At 45.0% G+C, this 16,947-nt stretch overlaps 1 protein-coding gene across 1 annotated transcript in view; it reads left to right on the top strand.

The window, feature by feature from the left end:
- The first annotated feature begins 3,608 nt into the window (after positions 1-3,608).
- Positions 3,609-16,947, top strand: part of trdmt1 (tRNA aspartic acid methyltransferase 1) — a 127,354-nt gene continuing 114,015 nt past the window's right edge. Inside the window, exon 1 of the mRNA XM_028803363.2 lies at positions 3,609-3,797. Coding sequence (XP_028659196.2) covers positions 3,629-3,797 — 169 coding nt within the window. The 5' untranslated portion in view covers positions 3,609-3,628. The remainder of the gene's footprint in view (positions 3,798-16,947) is intronic.

A 16,947-nucleotide genomic window follows, 5' to 3' on the forward strand; every position in this document is an offset into this window, starting at 1 on the left:
CTGAATCACATTTTTTTAAATAAAAATAAATAAATAAATAACCAGCACGGTGGCACAGTGGGTAGCGCTGCTGCCTCGCAGTTAGGAGACCCGGGTCCTCCCTGCGTGGAGTTTGCACGTTCTCCCCGTGTCTGTGTGGGTTTCCTCCCACAGTCCAAAGACGTGCAGGTTAGGTGCATTGGCGATTCTAAATTGTCCCTAGTGGGTGGGTGTGTGTGTGCCCTGTGGTGGGCTGGCACCCTGCCCAGGGTTTGTTTCCCGCCTTGCGCCCTGTACTGGCTGGGATTGGCAGACCCCTGTGACCCTGTAGTTAGGATATAATGGATGGATATTTCTGAAGAATCTTTGTCTGCCCTTTATGTTTACAAGCTGGAGGTTGGCAGATGCTGCCACTTGTGGGGCTTATTGTGATTGTTTGCTCTGATTTTTAAGTTCTCCCCCAAGTTCATGGCATCTTCTGTATCGTTAAAGAATACAAGCGATTGTGCAACAGACTTTTTCAGTGATTACTGCCTGGTTGTCTACTACATCAACATTCAGTGACGGCCATAATGGCACCTGGTGATGACTTTCCAAGGTGAATCAACGCGCCTGGCACTGACAGGTCACCACAGAGGAAGTGAAGCACACAGCTGGCCTCCTTCTAAAATGGCTGAATCTCACTAACAAACGGCTTGCTTCTGGCCTTTTGGTTTTCCTCTTCTTGAATCAACATGGATACCCTCTTTTATAATATGTGTGTAGTACTCTGGTGTTGCACCATGTTAGCCATTATGGATAAAAGAAATCAAGCAAAATGACCCCTTTTATTGGCTAACTAGAAAGATTAGAATATGCAAGCTATCGAGGCAACTCAGGCCCCTTCTTCAGGCAGAGATGTAAAAGGTCCCGAAGAAGGGGCGTGAGGTGCCCTGAAAGCTTGTGTATAGTCAGTCAGTCATTTTCCAACCCACCATATCCTAACACAGAGTCACGGGGGTCTGCTGGAGCCAATCCCAGCCGACACAGGGTGCAAGGCAGGAACAAATCCCAGGCAGAGTGCCAGCCCACAGCAGGGCACACACACAAAGCACAATTTAGGATTGCCGGTGCACCTAACCTGCATGTCTTTGGACTGTGGGAGGAAACACACGCAGACAACATGCAAACTCCATGCAGGGAGGACTCAGGAAGCAAACCCGGGTCTCCTAACTGCAAGACAGCAGCGCTACCCACTGCGCCACCATGCCACCCTAAACTAAAGTTTTACCAAATAATGTATATGTTAAGAAAGTTTGAAGTAAGTAATTAATCTCCTTCAGGGCTTGCTGTCGTCAGAGGCTAAGTAGGCCCCGGCCTAAGGGTTCCATGACTTGGGGGGATGCCAAGACTCACCCAAGTGTCGCTCCGCTCTTCTGTCAACTGCCACTATAGCACGTTGCACATAAAACATGAGTATGAATGTGTGGCGATCTTAATGCTCCCCATGCTTTTCTGCTGGGTGTCAGTATAGCGCATCACACGTAACGTATGTATCATAATGCACTCCGATCCCCCATCCTCTCACTCTTCAAAGACATATACATATATGAAGGCATCACCCACCATGACCTAGGGGCGCCATGTACCCTCAGGCTTGCCCTGATCAATCCGCAATAACATTTTTGGCTCGACATTAAAATATTAAGGCTGTTCTTTATAATGGGACTCCAGTACCCATCAGCTCCATTTTAAATCATGAGAGGGGGCTAAATGCTTCACTTTAGAACACAAACCATGACTGGAAAGGAAGAACTTTGTCTTAAAATAACATCTCCTTTAAAGTGCAGAGTGGTGACCTGCAGCATGCTGATTAGTCCAGATCTGATTGAACTCCATACAGGCGACAAGAAGGACCCTCTAACACCTGCCATTACAGGAGGAGCAAACCAGCACATCTCTGTCCACAATCCTCACTCAGAATTAACAACATGTTTGTTCCTTCTTCATCTTTTCCCACTTCTATGTGGGGTCCATGTGCCGGATGAACCTTCTCCATACACGTCAGTGCTGCACCTCCTCGCCACTCAGGCCCTTTTCCTTCAGACCTTCTTTTATTTTATCCATCCACCTCTGCTTTGGTCCCCCTCACTTTCTCTTTCTTTTCCAATCAGCCTTTTGCCCACATCGTCCTCATCACATGTCCATGTCACCTCCCCCTACTTTCCTGTCTTTTCTCTCCCACTTTTGTTGGACCTCTGAATGTCTCATTTCTTATTCTGTCCTTTGTTGTAACTCCACACCTCCATCTCCGTATTCTCATTCCTGCCACATCCTGCTGTGCTCCCTTTACTTGCCCCCCAGGGCTCAGCTTCACACATCTGGTGTGGTCCTGCCACTGTGTTATAAACCTCACCTTTAACCTGCTCCTTCATTCTTCCATCACACGATACTCCAGATACCTTCTCCCAGCTGTTCCAGCCATGCTGCACTTTGTGGGTAATTCATTCTCCATCTTGGTCTACCACTGACCCTAGATATTTAAACTTCTCCACTCTCACTCGGGTCCCAATCCAGGTGGTTCAGTGTGTGGTGGGTGCAGCCACACGCTATCAGTGGCTGCTCCCAACATCCAACTTTTTTCAGTGGCTCTCCCTTCAGGCTAACCTGATCATCATTACACCTCACATATTCTGCCTTCTTCTTCATCTTCTCCATCTTCTCTCCTCTATCTTCCAACTTCCTCTCCACTTCCTGTTTTCTGGTGCTTTTATCTCACACATCCATAGCCAGATCATAGAGGTTAGGACTTCAAGAAGACCCCTGGTGCAGACCTCCTTGAACTGGGGTATTGTCCATTTCCCCACTTTCTCATACATATCCTGGACTATCCACTTCTCCAGCCCTCCTTTCTCTCTCATGCACCTCCAGACCTCTTGACATGGCACCCCATCATAAGCCTTCACCAATTTAATCAACACCACGTTTCTTTCTGTTTTTTCTCAATGCTTTTCTATCAGCGGTCCAAATGCAAAGACGGCATCAGTTGATCCTCTCCCTGGCACAAAACCAAACTGCTCCTCCTCTATGGTGGTCTCTTCCCTAAAACTTCTCCATATAACCCTTTCAGAATTTTCACTGTGTGTGACATCAGCTTTCACCCTCTGTGCATTTCTCAACAGTCCTTAATGCCACCCTTCTCCTTACAGGAGAAAGTTGGATGAAACTACACCTTTTATGGTGTTTATGACACCCTTCTCCCTATAAATGGGTACAATCCATCCTCCAGTATTCTCTCCTGCTCATAGATCTTCTGCATTAGATCCCACAACACATCAACTCTTTCTAAAATGTTAAAAAGAAATAAAGTGGAAATAAAGTGGTAGGATTTATAAATCAGCTTCCATTCTTTTCCTTGGCTTTTTAAATCAAAGCGAACGATCAGATTCAGAAGCCATTGAGCTGTAAGACGTGCAGCATCTTTTCATGCCAAAGTGCGCCTCGTTTTCGTGTCGTCCTCTTTGTATTCTGGTAAAGACTTTATTGAACTGATTTGCCATTTTTATCCTTAAATGCCCTTACAAACCATTCTCACTTTCCAGATCCGTGGCACATACGAAGATACGCAGCCCGTCCTACTTAACGGCAATGCGAGAGCCAGACGGATAATATGCAGAAAGCGCATGTGCGAAGCGGAACCTTTGAGACGGCGGAACTCTTTGGTAGGAGTGGTGAGCGGCCGTGGGGAGCGCACAACATGGACGGAGCTGAAGCCATGGCGCCACTCAGGGTGCTAGAGCTGTACAGCGGCATCGGAGGGATGCACTACGCTCTGAATGGCAAGTGGAACTTTTTGTGACTTTTTTGTTTTTTTTGTTTTGTTTTAATTAACGGACTTATTCTTGTTACCAGTTCTAAGTCAGTCTTAATGTCAGAGGTACCCCGCTACTTAATTAAAGTCCTCCACTTTATCGATTCAAATGAGCTGAACTTTATTTAAACTCCCTGGCAACGGAGTTGCTGCAAAGCGGCTGCCTGTCATCAGAATGTTTTGAGCTGTGCACTGAGGTCCCCTTTACTCGTTTGTTGTGCGATGGGGGTGTTTACACGAACCCAAGTACAAGTCAGTGATTTGCTGCTTTAGTTGTCTCAGTCCTCCACTTCTGTCATTCTGTAATACTGTGTGTCGTGCGGACTCTAAGCTCTTTATGTGGCTTTCTTCGGTGGCTCGCAGTTCTTAAAAGGACTCCTTGTTGTTGCTGCAGTAGTTGGAATTAATTTGTGACTTTGTCAGGCTCGTCATTCTCTGGTGTCCTCTGCAGCTGGCTCTGAAGATGCTCAGTTATATGGTAAATTGTGGTTCATACTGGTGGTGGCTCATCCCCAGGCTGATGCACCTTGAACATCAGTGAGTAGATCTTAAGCAGGTGCTGTGATTGCAGGACTGCCCAGGAGTATCTCGTGTCCTGATTGTTGATGCTGCCCCTCTGGTCTTCATGTATGCTGCCTGACCTCTGGTCAGAGGTAACCCATATGCCACAATATTCTTCTGGCTGTCTACAAGACAACACCAAGTCCAGGGTCCAATCCGAGACCCCAAGGGGGCTTCAGCAGCCGATCAAAGTGCTCGTCCAAGTGCTGTCACCACGGCCCCTTTACCTTCTGGGCTGCTTTATAGCCGACTTTGTCAGGTATTCCTGCCACACTCCATCCTTATGATGAAGGCAGAAATGATCAGAAGAACTTGAAGCTGTGCGTCAACTCACCCCAGGGTGTCCTCTCTCTAATGGAATACGAGGGGTCAAAGTTACTTCTTTGAAAACTCGCTAATAAATGCATGTGGAGTGTCATGTTATGCTCTTTTGGGGTTTCTGATCCTGAATATGATCATATTTTTGATATTTGATTCTGTACTGGTGGCCCTTGCCTTCTCTAGTAGAATGTTCAAAATGACAAGTTTCAAACTTAACCCTTTTGGCCCTGGATTTTCTGTTTTTATGGGAAAAATTATTTTGTGAGATATTCTGTTTTTGGGGGGGGGGGGGGGGGGGGTCTAGGAAGATCAAAAATGAAAAACAACAAAAAAAAAGTTCACTATTATTATACTGTACAATAGCTGCCAAATACGTCAATCTTCTAGAGGAAATAAAATCGAAAGTGGACCCACTTACTCTGTGGTGCAGTAGTCCAGTAGCATCCATTTTCACTTCCGTGTTTCACGGACTGTATGCCAGTCTCTCCAGTCTGCACTAATAGTAGCACACGCCCGGTCTCAATAAGAACTGCCATAAGCAGTTTTTTCAGTGCTACTTGAGTTAACGTCACAGTCTGGACAATTGTAACGCGGATTACACACGTCACATGTGTGAGACTGACACGAGCGTCACTTTTGATTTCATCGTCCGTTTCAGTTTCACTTTGCCATCACTGCTCGTATCACTCTTAAGAGCGGGCAGTGCCTGGGCTGCTGAAAAACAATTCTTACGAGATGTAATTATTGGGATAGGAGAAGGCGTGCCTGTCTAATACTGTTGGCACTTTTACAGCCCGAGTAATCCTCAGGTCTGACACTTACGTGAGACACATCTATACAGGTGCCCAAGCAACACTTGGCACTAATGCTTTTTTTTTTGTTCTTTATTTTGCCTTATACAATTTCTTGTATTAGGAATTTGTTAGTTTTCGCATACCCCTTGGGATCAGAGCGAAGGGTCAGCCATTGTACAGCACCCCTGGGGCAATTAGGCAATTAGGGTCTTGCTCAAGGGCCCAGCAGAGTAGGATCTCTTTTGGCAGTGACAGGGATTCGAACCGGCAACCTTCTGGATACCAGCACAGATCCTTAGCCTCAGAACCACCACTCCACCCTAACCCTAACCCTAACGCTTGTTGGCACTTTTACAGCCTGAGTAATCTAACACTTACGCAAGACACGTCTGTACGGTTGCCCAAGTGACACTCGGGTCTAACACTAAGGAGGTTAATCCACATTGTGATCACAGAGAGCTGGAGCCCATCCTGGCAGCAGTAAGTGGGCCCAAAGTTGAAAACGGCCCGCCTGTCCGTCATGGGGCCAACTTTTTCACACACACGTGTACACTGGGGCCAGTTTAAAATGATCACTCAACTTGACCTCCATGCATTAACATGAGGAGAACATGCAGGCCTCACACCCATAACTGCGTACAGGATCTGAACCTACAATCCTGGGTCTGTGAGGTGGCAGCTGTACCCTTTGCCACTACCCCTAGTCCTACATATGTTACGACAGCACAGAAAGGTCCAGAAGGACACTTCAAATTTAGCAAAGGTTCGTGGGATTGTCAGGGTACCCAATCAAACAGACCCGTTTGTGAGCTTGCTCCAATTTCACTGTCACTGCAGGGACCTTTGTTCAGTCCCTGGCCTGGTCCCTGCAAGTCTGCGGTCTGCACATAAACCCCACACGCTGCTCCACTGTTTTCCTCTGCAGCTCAAACACGTTGGATCAAACGTCCATTGTTAGCGACAATGCGTGAGTGAGTGACCGTGTCCCTCTTTGAGTGCATTAATGAGAAGAAAGCCTCCAGCTCCTGTAGAGCTCTGCAGTGATCAATAGGAAATGAGCAGGTTTGTTTCAGGGGTATTTTTTAAAATTGGACATCAGAAAAACGGAGAAGTTTCTACTGAGGGGTTTTAATCAGAGGCTCACTGCGCCTTCCCAGTGAAATCCCACTTGCAGGAATTCACCGTCTAGTCTGAGAGCCGTCCTGTCGTTTTAGCACACTGGCTTGTACGTCAGCTCTTGTTATCCCTGTTTTCCTTCTCCACTGTTCAGCTTTTGATATGGTGACACAAAGTTGTCCACAAAATGGCCACCTTTGAGCAGGTCATGTCATGCCATTCATAGCTACCCCTGCTCTTCATAAATTTCCTTCCTTGCTTCTTCATTGCTATATTAAGGAATCCCAAGTTTTTTGGGGCATTATGTAGTCACATGGACACTGACAGTCCGTCGGTCTATAGACCAGCCTTCAGTTTTATGTAACACCATTAACATCACGCATCTTCACAGCCTCGTGGATCCAATGCTCTGAGGTCAAAACCCGCATCAAACATTTGATAAGGTTGGGCATCAGACTAGAAGAAGTGTCAGTTCAGGGTGATGTCTGTAGATGGGTGCAGAATTGGCTCAGGCACAGGAAGCAGAGGGTGATGGTGAGAGGAACCTCATCAGAACTGGCTGATGTTAAGAGTGGTGACCAGCAGGGGGCAGTGTGGGGGCCGCTGCTGATATTTTTAATAGATAGAAATGATTTAAATAGGAATATAAATGGCAAGTTGGTTATGTGTGCAGATGATACCAAGATAGGTGGATTGAACAGAATAGAATGCCTTTTATTGTCACTACATACATGTACAATGAGATTAAAAGCAGCTCCTCCAGTGCAGACATATATGTTGAACACAACAAGTAAATAAACAAATGGTACAAAAAGTTGTAAAGAAGTTGCAAAAAAGTTCTGTGACACTATATACATATGGAAAGAATAATAACTATTGCACTATTGGGTTATTGCACATAATTGAAATATTGCACAATAATGATGATCACGTGCAGTGAGTAGTGGATGTTGGACCCTGAGAGTAATGATATTGTACAGTATACAGATACTGCACAGTTATTATCAGTACCATTTAGATATTGGATATTGCACAGTTGATGGATAGAAGGAAGTCCAGGGGTTGGGGGGTTAGACTGTGTAGTCAGTGCATGTGTGAGATTAGAATGGTTATGGCTTTTGGGAAAAAACTGTTGTTGAGTCTGTTTGTCCTTATTGTGATGCCTCTGTAGCGCCTCCCTGAGGGCAACGTGTCAAACAGATCAGAGCCAGGGTGGCAGCTGTCCTTGATGATGTTTTTTGCTCTGCTGAGGCAGCGGGAGGTGAGAGTGTCCATTAAGGAGGGGAGAGGGCAGCCGATGATCTTCTGTGCTGCCTTTACTACTCGCTGAAGCCTCTCCCTGTCTACCATGGTGCAGCTGCTGTACCATACGGTGATACAGTACGTCAGCAGGCTCTCGATGGATGAGCGGCAGAAGGTCAGTAGCAGGTTGGAGTCCAGGTTGTGCTTTCTGAAGACCCTCAGGAAGTGTAACCGCTGCTGAGCCTTCTTGATGACTGCTGTGATGTCGTCTGTCCAGGAGATGTCAGCGGAGATAACCGGAAGGTATGGACCCTCTCCACACACTCGCCATTGATGTAAATGGGGGCTAAGTCGGTGCTGTGCCTCCTGAAGTCGACAATGATCTCCTTGGTTTTTCTGGTGTTCAGAGCCAGATTGTTCTTTGAACACCAGGCTGCCAACTTCAGGACCTCCTCTCTGTAAGCTGCCACTGTGGTGTCGTCAGCAAACTTGACGATGAGGTTGTTGTTGTGGATGTAGAGATAGTACAGGAGGGGGCTCAGCACACAGCCTTGTGGGGTACCGGTGTTCAGTGTGCGAAGGGAGGAATGGTGGGGGCCGAGTCTCACAGTCTGGAGCCGGTTGGTAAGAAAGTCTTTTATCTAGACACATGTGAGAGGGGGGAGGCCAAGAGTGACCAGTTTGGTGATAAGAATGTCAGGAATGATTGTATTAAAAGCTGAGCTGTAATCCACAAAGAGCATCCGGACGTAGCTCTGCTGCTGCTCCGGATGGCTCAGCACAGAGTGGAGAGCTACAGCGATGGCGTCGTCTAGGGATCGAAGTCTTGGGGGAGATAGTCCTTGATGTGCTGGAGGACCAGTCTCTCGAAGCACTTCATGATTACCAGAGTGAGGGCCACAGGGAGATAATCATTTAGGCTGGTGATGGGAGACTTCTTCAGCACTGGTATGATTGTGGCTGATTTTAGGCAGGACGGAATGACTGCCTGGGCTAGGGAGAGGTTGAAGATTTTGGTGAAGATAAGGGTGAGCTGGTGGGCACACGCTCTGAGCACCCTACCAGGTACTCCATCTGGGCCGGCAGCCTTCTTGGGGTTCACTGCCAGGAGCACCCGTCTGACATCATGCTCCTTTACAGTGAATGGAGTAGTGCAGGATCCCGGTGAGGGTGGGAGCAGGGCTGGAGCAGCCTCTGTAGTTTGTGGTGTTTTGTATTCCCTGCCACACCTCCTGTGTATTGTGGCTGGACAGGTGGGACTCTGTGCTCCTCTCATGGTCCGTCTTGGCTTTTTTAATTCCACTTTTGGCAGATAATCAAGAATCAGAAGGACTTGGACAGCAGACAGACTTTGTCTTATTTATGGATGATGATATTTAATGTCAGTAAATGTAAAGAATTACACGTAGGAAGTAAAAATGTTAGGTTTGAATACACAATAGGCGGTCTGAAAATTGAGAGTCCACCTTATGAGAAGGATTTAGGAGTCATAGTGAACTCGACATGATGAACGTCCAGACAGTGTTCAGAAGCCATTAAGAAGGCTAACAGAATGTCAGGTTATATAGCGCCTTGATGTGTGGAGTACAAGTCACAGGAGGTTCTGCTGAAGCTTTATAACACACTGGTGAGGCCTCATCTCCTCATCTGGAGTCCTGTGTGCAGTTTTGGTCTCCAGGCTACAAAAAGGACATAACAGCACTAGAGAAGGTCCAGAGAAGAGCGACGAGGCTGATTCTGGGCTACAGGGGATGAGTTATGAGTGAATATTAAAAGAGCTGAGCCTTTACAGTTTAAGAAAAAGAAGATGAAGAGGAATCCTCACTGAAGTGTTTAAAATGATGAAGGGAATTAGTCCAGTGGATCGAGACGGTGACTTTAAATTGAGTTCATCAAGAACACAGGGACACCATTGGAAACTTGTGAAAGGTAAATTTCACACAAATATTTTGTAGTACTATGGTGTTGTACCATGTTAGCCATTATGATATAGATATATATATATATATATATATATATATATATATATATTTCTTTTTTTTAATTTACTAATATTATATATATATATATCATTAATATACACATATATATATATACACATACAGTGGTGTGAAAAACTATTTGCCCCCTTCCTGATTTCTTATTCTTTTGCATGTTTGTCACACAAAATGTTTCTGATCATCAAACACATTTAACCATTAGTCAAATATAACACAAGTAAACACAAAATGCAGTTTTTAAATGATGGTGTTTATTATTTAGGGAAAAAAAAAATCCAAACCTACATGGCCCTGTGTGAAAAAGTAATTGCCCCCTTGTTAAAAAATAACCTAACTGTGGTGTATCACACCTGAGTTCAATTTCCGTAGCCACCCCCAGGCCTGATTACTGCCACACCTGTTTCAATCAAGAAATCACTTAAATAGGAGCTGCCTGACACAGAGAAGTAGACCAAAAGCACCTCAAAAGCTAGACATCATGCCAAGATCCAAAGAAATTCAGGAACAAATGAGAACAGAAGTAATTGAGATCTATCAGTCTGGTAAAGGTTATAAAGCCATTTCTAAAGCTTTGGGACTCCAGCGAACCACAGTGAGAGCCATTATCCACAAATGGCAAAAACATGGAACAGTGGTGAACCTTCCCAGGAGTGGCCGGCCGACCAAAATTACCCCAAGAGCGCAGAGACGACTCATCCGAGAGGTCACAAAAGACCCCAGGACAACGTCTAAAGAACTGCAGGCCTCACTTGCCTCAATTAAGGTCAGTGTTCACGACTCCACCATAAGAAAGAGACTGGACAAAAACGGCCTGCATGGCAGATTTCCAAGACGCAAACCGCTGTTAAGCAAAAAGAACATTAGGGCTCGTCTCAATTTTGCTAAGAAACATCTCAATGATTGCCAAGACTTTTGGGAAAATACCTTGTGGACTGATGAGTCAAAAGTTGAACTTTTTGGAAGGCAAATGTCCCGTTACATCTGGCGTAAAAGGAACACAGCATTTCAGAAAAAGAACATCATACCAACAGTAAAATATGGTGGTGGTAGTGTGATGGTCTGGGGTTGTTTTGCTGCTTCAGGACCTGGAAGGCTTGCTGTGATAGATGGAACCATGAATTCTACTGTCTACCAAAAAATCCTGAAGGAGAATCTCTGGCCATCTGTTTGTCAACTCAAGCTGAAGCGATCTTGGGCGCTGCAACAGGACAATGACCCAAAACACACCAGCAAATCCACCTCTGAATGGCTGAAGAAAAACAAAATGAAGACTTTGGAGTGGCCTAGTCAAAGTCCTGACCTGAATCCAATTGAGATGCTATGGCATGACCTTAAAAAGGCGGTTCATGCTAGAAAACCCTCAAATAAAGCTGAATTACAACAATTTTGCAAAGATGAGTGGGCCAAAATTCCTCCAGAGCGCTGTAAAAGACTCATTGCAAGTTATCGCAAACGCTTGATTGCAGTTATTGCTGCTAAGGGTGGCCCAACCAGTTATTAGGTTCAGGGGGCAATTACTTTTTCACACAGGGCCATGTAGGTTTGGATTTTTTTTTCTCCCTAAATAATAAAAACCACCATTTACAAACTGCATTTTGTGTTTACTTGTGTTATATTTGACTAATGGTTAAATGTGTTTGATGATCAGAAACATTTTGTGTGACAAACATGCAAAAGAATAAGAAATCAGGAAGGGGGCAAATAGTTTTTCACACCACTGTATATATATATGTCTATATAAAAGCCAAATACCACTGACTCACTCATCATAAAATCTCCCAAACTATGAGGACTTGGGACTTGAAATTTGGAGTGTAGGTTTCCCTTGGCCCATAGGTGCTCACTAAGAAACAGTTTTAAAAATTTTTGTGTCCAAGCGCGAAATTTCTTATAGTTTTTTAGACCCGTTTGTCTGTCTGTCCGCTTTTCATGAGAGAATGATTTCACGGATTTAGATCGGGTTTTTTTATATAATTTGCTGGAACACTGCGGATGATTTTGTGACTTCTCTCGTTGCGCTAAGTACCAGAGTTCGCTTGAGGTACCAATTTATTAGGGCAAATCCGAGAGAGACTCATCGGGGGGCTGTCGGGCCAACCTCATTCACGCATCTGCCTCGGGGCGTAACCTTAACTCCGCTTAGTTAGCGAACGAGAGAACAACTTCACGGATTTAGATCTTTTTTTTTTTATATAATTTAGTTGAACATTCTGGTTGATTTTGCGACTTCTCTCATTGCACTAAGAATCAGAGTTCGCTTGCAGAAGCGATTTATATTCACGCTAATCTGAGACAGAGGCTGCGGGGGGCCGAGGGGAGCGGGAAATGTGATGTCAAGAGTAGAGAGCTGGGCGGGGCCTCCTCACTGTCCTGTTTCACTAATATGCGGGCGAAGTCATGGGGATGGCTAATATATATTGTGGAACACGGCCCAGACACAGATAGGCAGACATTGTTAATAGACCCAACACACGTTTATTTACAAGTGAAAAACACACAACCCCAGTACTCCCCCAAAGTCCAGGCCTTTCCAAATGCTTTCTTCACCGCCTCCACTCCTCTCCACCAAGCTCTGTCCATCTCCTCTCCCGATTCCAGCCACTCAACGGAGGGAGGCGGCCCCTTTTATAATCACCCGGACGTGCTCCAGGTGCCTCCTGATTAACCTCTGCCAGCACTCCCCAGTGTGGTGGAATTACCGGCTGCGCACCTGGAAGCACTTCGGGTGATTATAAAAGGGGCCGCCTCCCTCCGTGTCCCTGGTCGTCTCCCCCAAGCACTTCCAGGTGTGGCAGAAGTACTGAGGACCAGGGCTTTCCAGGCATCGGGCACCCCCTGGCGGTGACCAAGGGCCCCTATAGGGTTGAGTTTCCAAGCTCAAAAACCTGTAGCCACAGGGGGTCCCCAGGACCGACTTTGAGAACCCCTGTCCTAAGTGATTGGAAAGGCGAATGTTCCTTGTACTTTTTATTCACGTGTATCCCCTTTATCTGTCGGCCCTGCTAGCGTGAAGGCCTGCTGTTTGTCTGTTCACATACGGTACGTGGAAGACGTCTACAGTCTCCATGGGGTGTACTTACTTTTGCGCACGACCGTGCAGCAGTTTGTCGCGCGTGTCAGTTTGTGGAGTCTTCATATGCCCCCTGTATCTGTGCTCCAGTCTCCCCAAAGTTATGTGTGTTTGTTTGGTGAGTTGGCAGCTCTGTCCTGGCACTGTGTGTGAGCAGACATGCCGACGGACTGGCGCCCTCATCCACAGTTACGGCCAGTGCTGCCAGGACAGACCTCAGGCCCTCATGTCCCAGGTTTTAGAATGCACTTGGGTGCGTATTTACATCTTTACACACTGAAAACATTTTTAAGAAACAAAGAGAGACCTTTGATGTATGCATTTGCTTATAAAATGTGAACAGGTATTACAGGCTGTCCTTGGCAGCCATGTTAACAGCCTTGGATGAAGAGCTCCTTGAGCTGCGGTCTGAATGCCCCTCTGTGTGTTTGAAGCTCAAGCCAGGTGCCTGTTTTTACCAGGGAGAATTTTATTTTTCACGGAGTTACAAAATAGGCAGCCTTTTGTTGTTTATTTGTGAGAGGGGGGCTTTGCCTCGGTACCCCAGTCCCACTTGGTTTATGGCCCGTAGTTTTAAGAGCACAGTGATTTATTCAGTGGCCCCCTCGGGATAACACTTACCAGCTGTTCCTAAGGAGGCCGGAGGAGGAGTTGATGTGGTGTGGTGTGGTAGAGTGAAGTCCTGCTTAGTGTGGCTACCTCACAAATCCACTGAACTCGATTCAAATCCTGCACCCGGCCTTTTAATACAACCAAAGTGTTTTTCCATTATTCATAGTAGCCATAAAAATGATACAGCATGGGAAATGCTAATAAAAGCAAAAAACGCAGTGATTTGTAAATGTACTTTTACTGTTCTTCACACACAGACGGGACGCGGTCGATTAGGACAAGCTGGAATAACAAGGTGATGTGAAACAGGTGAGGCCATCATGTTGTTTTGATGTCACTACACTGGTTACCTGTGTCTTTTAGAATTGACTTTAAAATACTGCTGATGGTTTACAAAGCCTTCAGTAATCTCACGCCATCTTATATTTCAGAATGTCTGACATCTTACACTTCTAATCGTAACCTTAGATCTTCAAATGAGGATCTGCTTAGAATTCCAAGAGATAAACTTAAAAGAAGTGGTGAGGCGGGCGGCCTTCTGCTCTTATGTACCTCAAATTTGGAATAGCTTGCCAATAGGATTTCACCAGGCTGATACGGTGGACCACTTTAAAACACGGCTGAAAACACATTACTTTAATGTGGCTTTCTCATAACTTCATCTTAACTTTATCCTGATGCTCTGTATATTCAATTAATTATCATTATTATTCCTGGTGGCTCCAAAATCTGTACTAACCCCTACTTTCTCTTCTGTTCTTTTTCTGGTTTTTGTGGTGGTGATCTGTGCCACCACCACCTGATCAGAGAACCGTGATGGACTAAAGGCTAGAAGTCCACATGACCGTCATAATCAAGTTCATGAGAGCCCTGAATACAAATGAGGACTGATTGAGGTCATTGATGTGAGGTAGAATGCCTAGAGGGGGGCGGGCTGGGTGGTCTTGTGGCCTCGGACCCCCTGCAGATTTTTTTTTTTTTTTCTCCAGCCGTCTGGAGTTTTTTTTTTAGTGTTTTCTGTCCTCCTTGGCCATCGGACCTTACTTTTATTCTTTGTTGATGAGTGCTCCCTAATTTTAATTCTTATTTATTTTGTCTTTTTTCTGTTTCTTCATCATGTGAAGCATTTTGAGCTCCATCATTTGTATGAAAATGTGCTCCAGAAATAAGTGTTGTTGTTGTAGTGTATCAGGAGCCAAGGCTAAGGCCATCAGGAGTGAGGATGAAGAAAGAGAAGTTTATAAAGAAAAAAAAAATACAGTATAAAAATAAAATTAGGCAATACTAAGTAACAAAGAATAAAGTAAGGTCCGATGGCCAGGAGGATCTGCAGGGGTTTGGAGGCCACGAGACCACCTGACCAGCCCCCACTAGACATTCTACCTAACATCTTCTTCTTTCGGCTGCTCCCATTAGGGGTCACCACAGTGGATCATCTTCTTTCATATCTTTCTGTCCTCGTCATCTTGCTCTGTCACCCCCATCACCTGCATGTCCCCACTCACCACATCCATAATAATAATAATAATAAGTAGCCAATGCCGGCTGTACCATACGGCGGTGTAAGAATAGGAACAGCAAACGGTGAGAAAGGAAAACAGAAATCAAGTAGAAATAAATACTTCTTGAAAGACGCAGTGTGCATGTAGAATTTCCGGCCAAGTAGGATTACATGTGAAAGTGATAAATAAATCGGGCTTTCCGCATTTTACATACTATGGCCATGGCATCCTGATAGTTTTATTGCATGTATCTTGGACTTCTTGGAAATGTGGACGGTAATACGATCATTTTGCCTACACGTACGTTGTTATTTTCAGCGTTTGCTTGCAGTGCGTCTGAATTCAAACATTGTATTGTTCCACGCGCAGATCTTGTTGATGTAATCTGAGATAGTTGAGACGCGTGCCCTCTGTTTTAACATACGCATCTACAATGTACTATTGGAATAGTTTGCCACTTGAGTGCAAAATACTAAGTGTGTTCCTCATTGCTAATCTGTACGCGTAAAACTGGCATTGAGTAAGCCTTATTCGCTTGGCAGTTCTTTTATTAGGAACATGTTGTAAATCTTTGTGCCAGCCAATGTCTCCGTAAGGGAAAAAAAGTGAGTAAAACATAGGATTGCAATTCATATTGAGCGTGGAAATCTGTTTACAGGAGTTGCCTATGGGATAGATGCAAATGTACCTTTCGGCAGGCGGTTCGCCATCTTCTCCGACGAAAATCGCTGCAATGTCGGGGCATTGTATCAGTAGCTTGCGCTGTGTCAGAAACATACAACTGTCCATATCCTGGAGAGGTAGAAGTGTTAGCGTATAGTGGAGAGATTTGGTGATAAATTTGCCCATGTATTTTAAAACAGTATGGTCTGGAGGTTGAGTTATCTGTTCACCCATGGAAGCAAACGCTAGAGAAGAGTTGTATTCTTAAAAGTGTTCACGATAATTTTTAGCTTCTGATGTTCGCTGTGTAAGAAGCTGTTGTAAAGACACAGGTGGCTCCCGCAAAGGTGGTAAAGCTACTTTACCATTGTGGCAGCACCTCGAGTACTTGTTGGATGGATTACGCTCAGCAGGCCAGTATAGTGCATGACATGGAAGACAATGAATAGGAATCAAGAAATGCCGTGTTGGCTGCGTGTGGGCAGAAGCGGTTTTGAAGTGGAATCAGGACGAACCACAAGAGAAATATATATAAGAGACTAGCAAAATACCCGCGCTTCGCAGCGGAGAAGTAGTGTGTTAAAGAGGTTATGTAAACACATATATATATATATATATATACATATACATATATATACATATCTACACATACACATATCTACATATACATATATATATACATATACATATACATATACACATCCACATATATATACATATATATATATATATACACATACATACACACACACATATACATATATACATATACACATACATACATAGTGCGTTGTAACACGGGCTGTGATTGTTACATGGGAGGGAGACAACAAATCACAGCTTCCCGCTTTCTAATCGGGCCTGTGATTGGTGCTTCGACTGATGCCCAGATCCCACAGTATGTCCCCTTAGGAGAGGCGTTAGGCAAGTGTAATTGAATAGCGGTGCTGCAAGTTTAGCTTTACACCTGTTTTTAAGGCTTATTGACCTAAAGGGGCTTTCATGAAAAAACTTAGGGCTTTGCTACAGGATACACCCTCCACAAGTTAAGGAAGTAAAAATAAAGGTATATATTTCTGTTTTATTTAAACCTTTTAAGTTTGTATGCGGGCGGCATGGTGGCGCAGTGAAAGGTGCCAGTTAGGAGACCCGGGTTCGCTTCCCTGCGTGGAGTTTGAATGTTCTCCCCGTGTCTGTCTGGGTTTCCTCCGGGTACTCCGGTTTCCTCCCACAGTCC

The sequence above is a fragment of the Erpetoichthys calabaricus genome, chromosome 6 (genome assembly GCF_900747795.2).
Source record: "Erpetoichthys calabaricus chromosome 6, fErpCal1.3, whole genome shotgun sequence".
Lineage (NCBI taxonomy): Eukaryota > Metazoa > Chordata > Cladistia > Polypteriformes > Polypteridae > Erpetoichthys > Erpetoichthys calabaricus.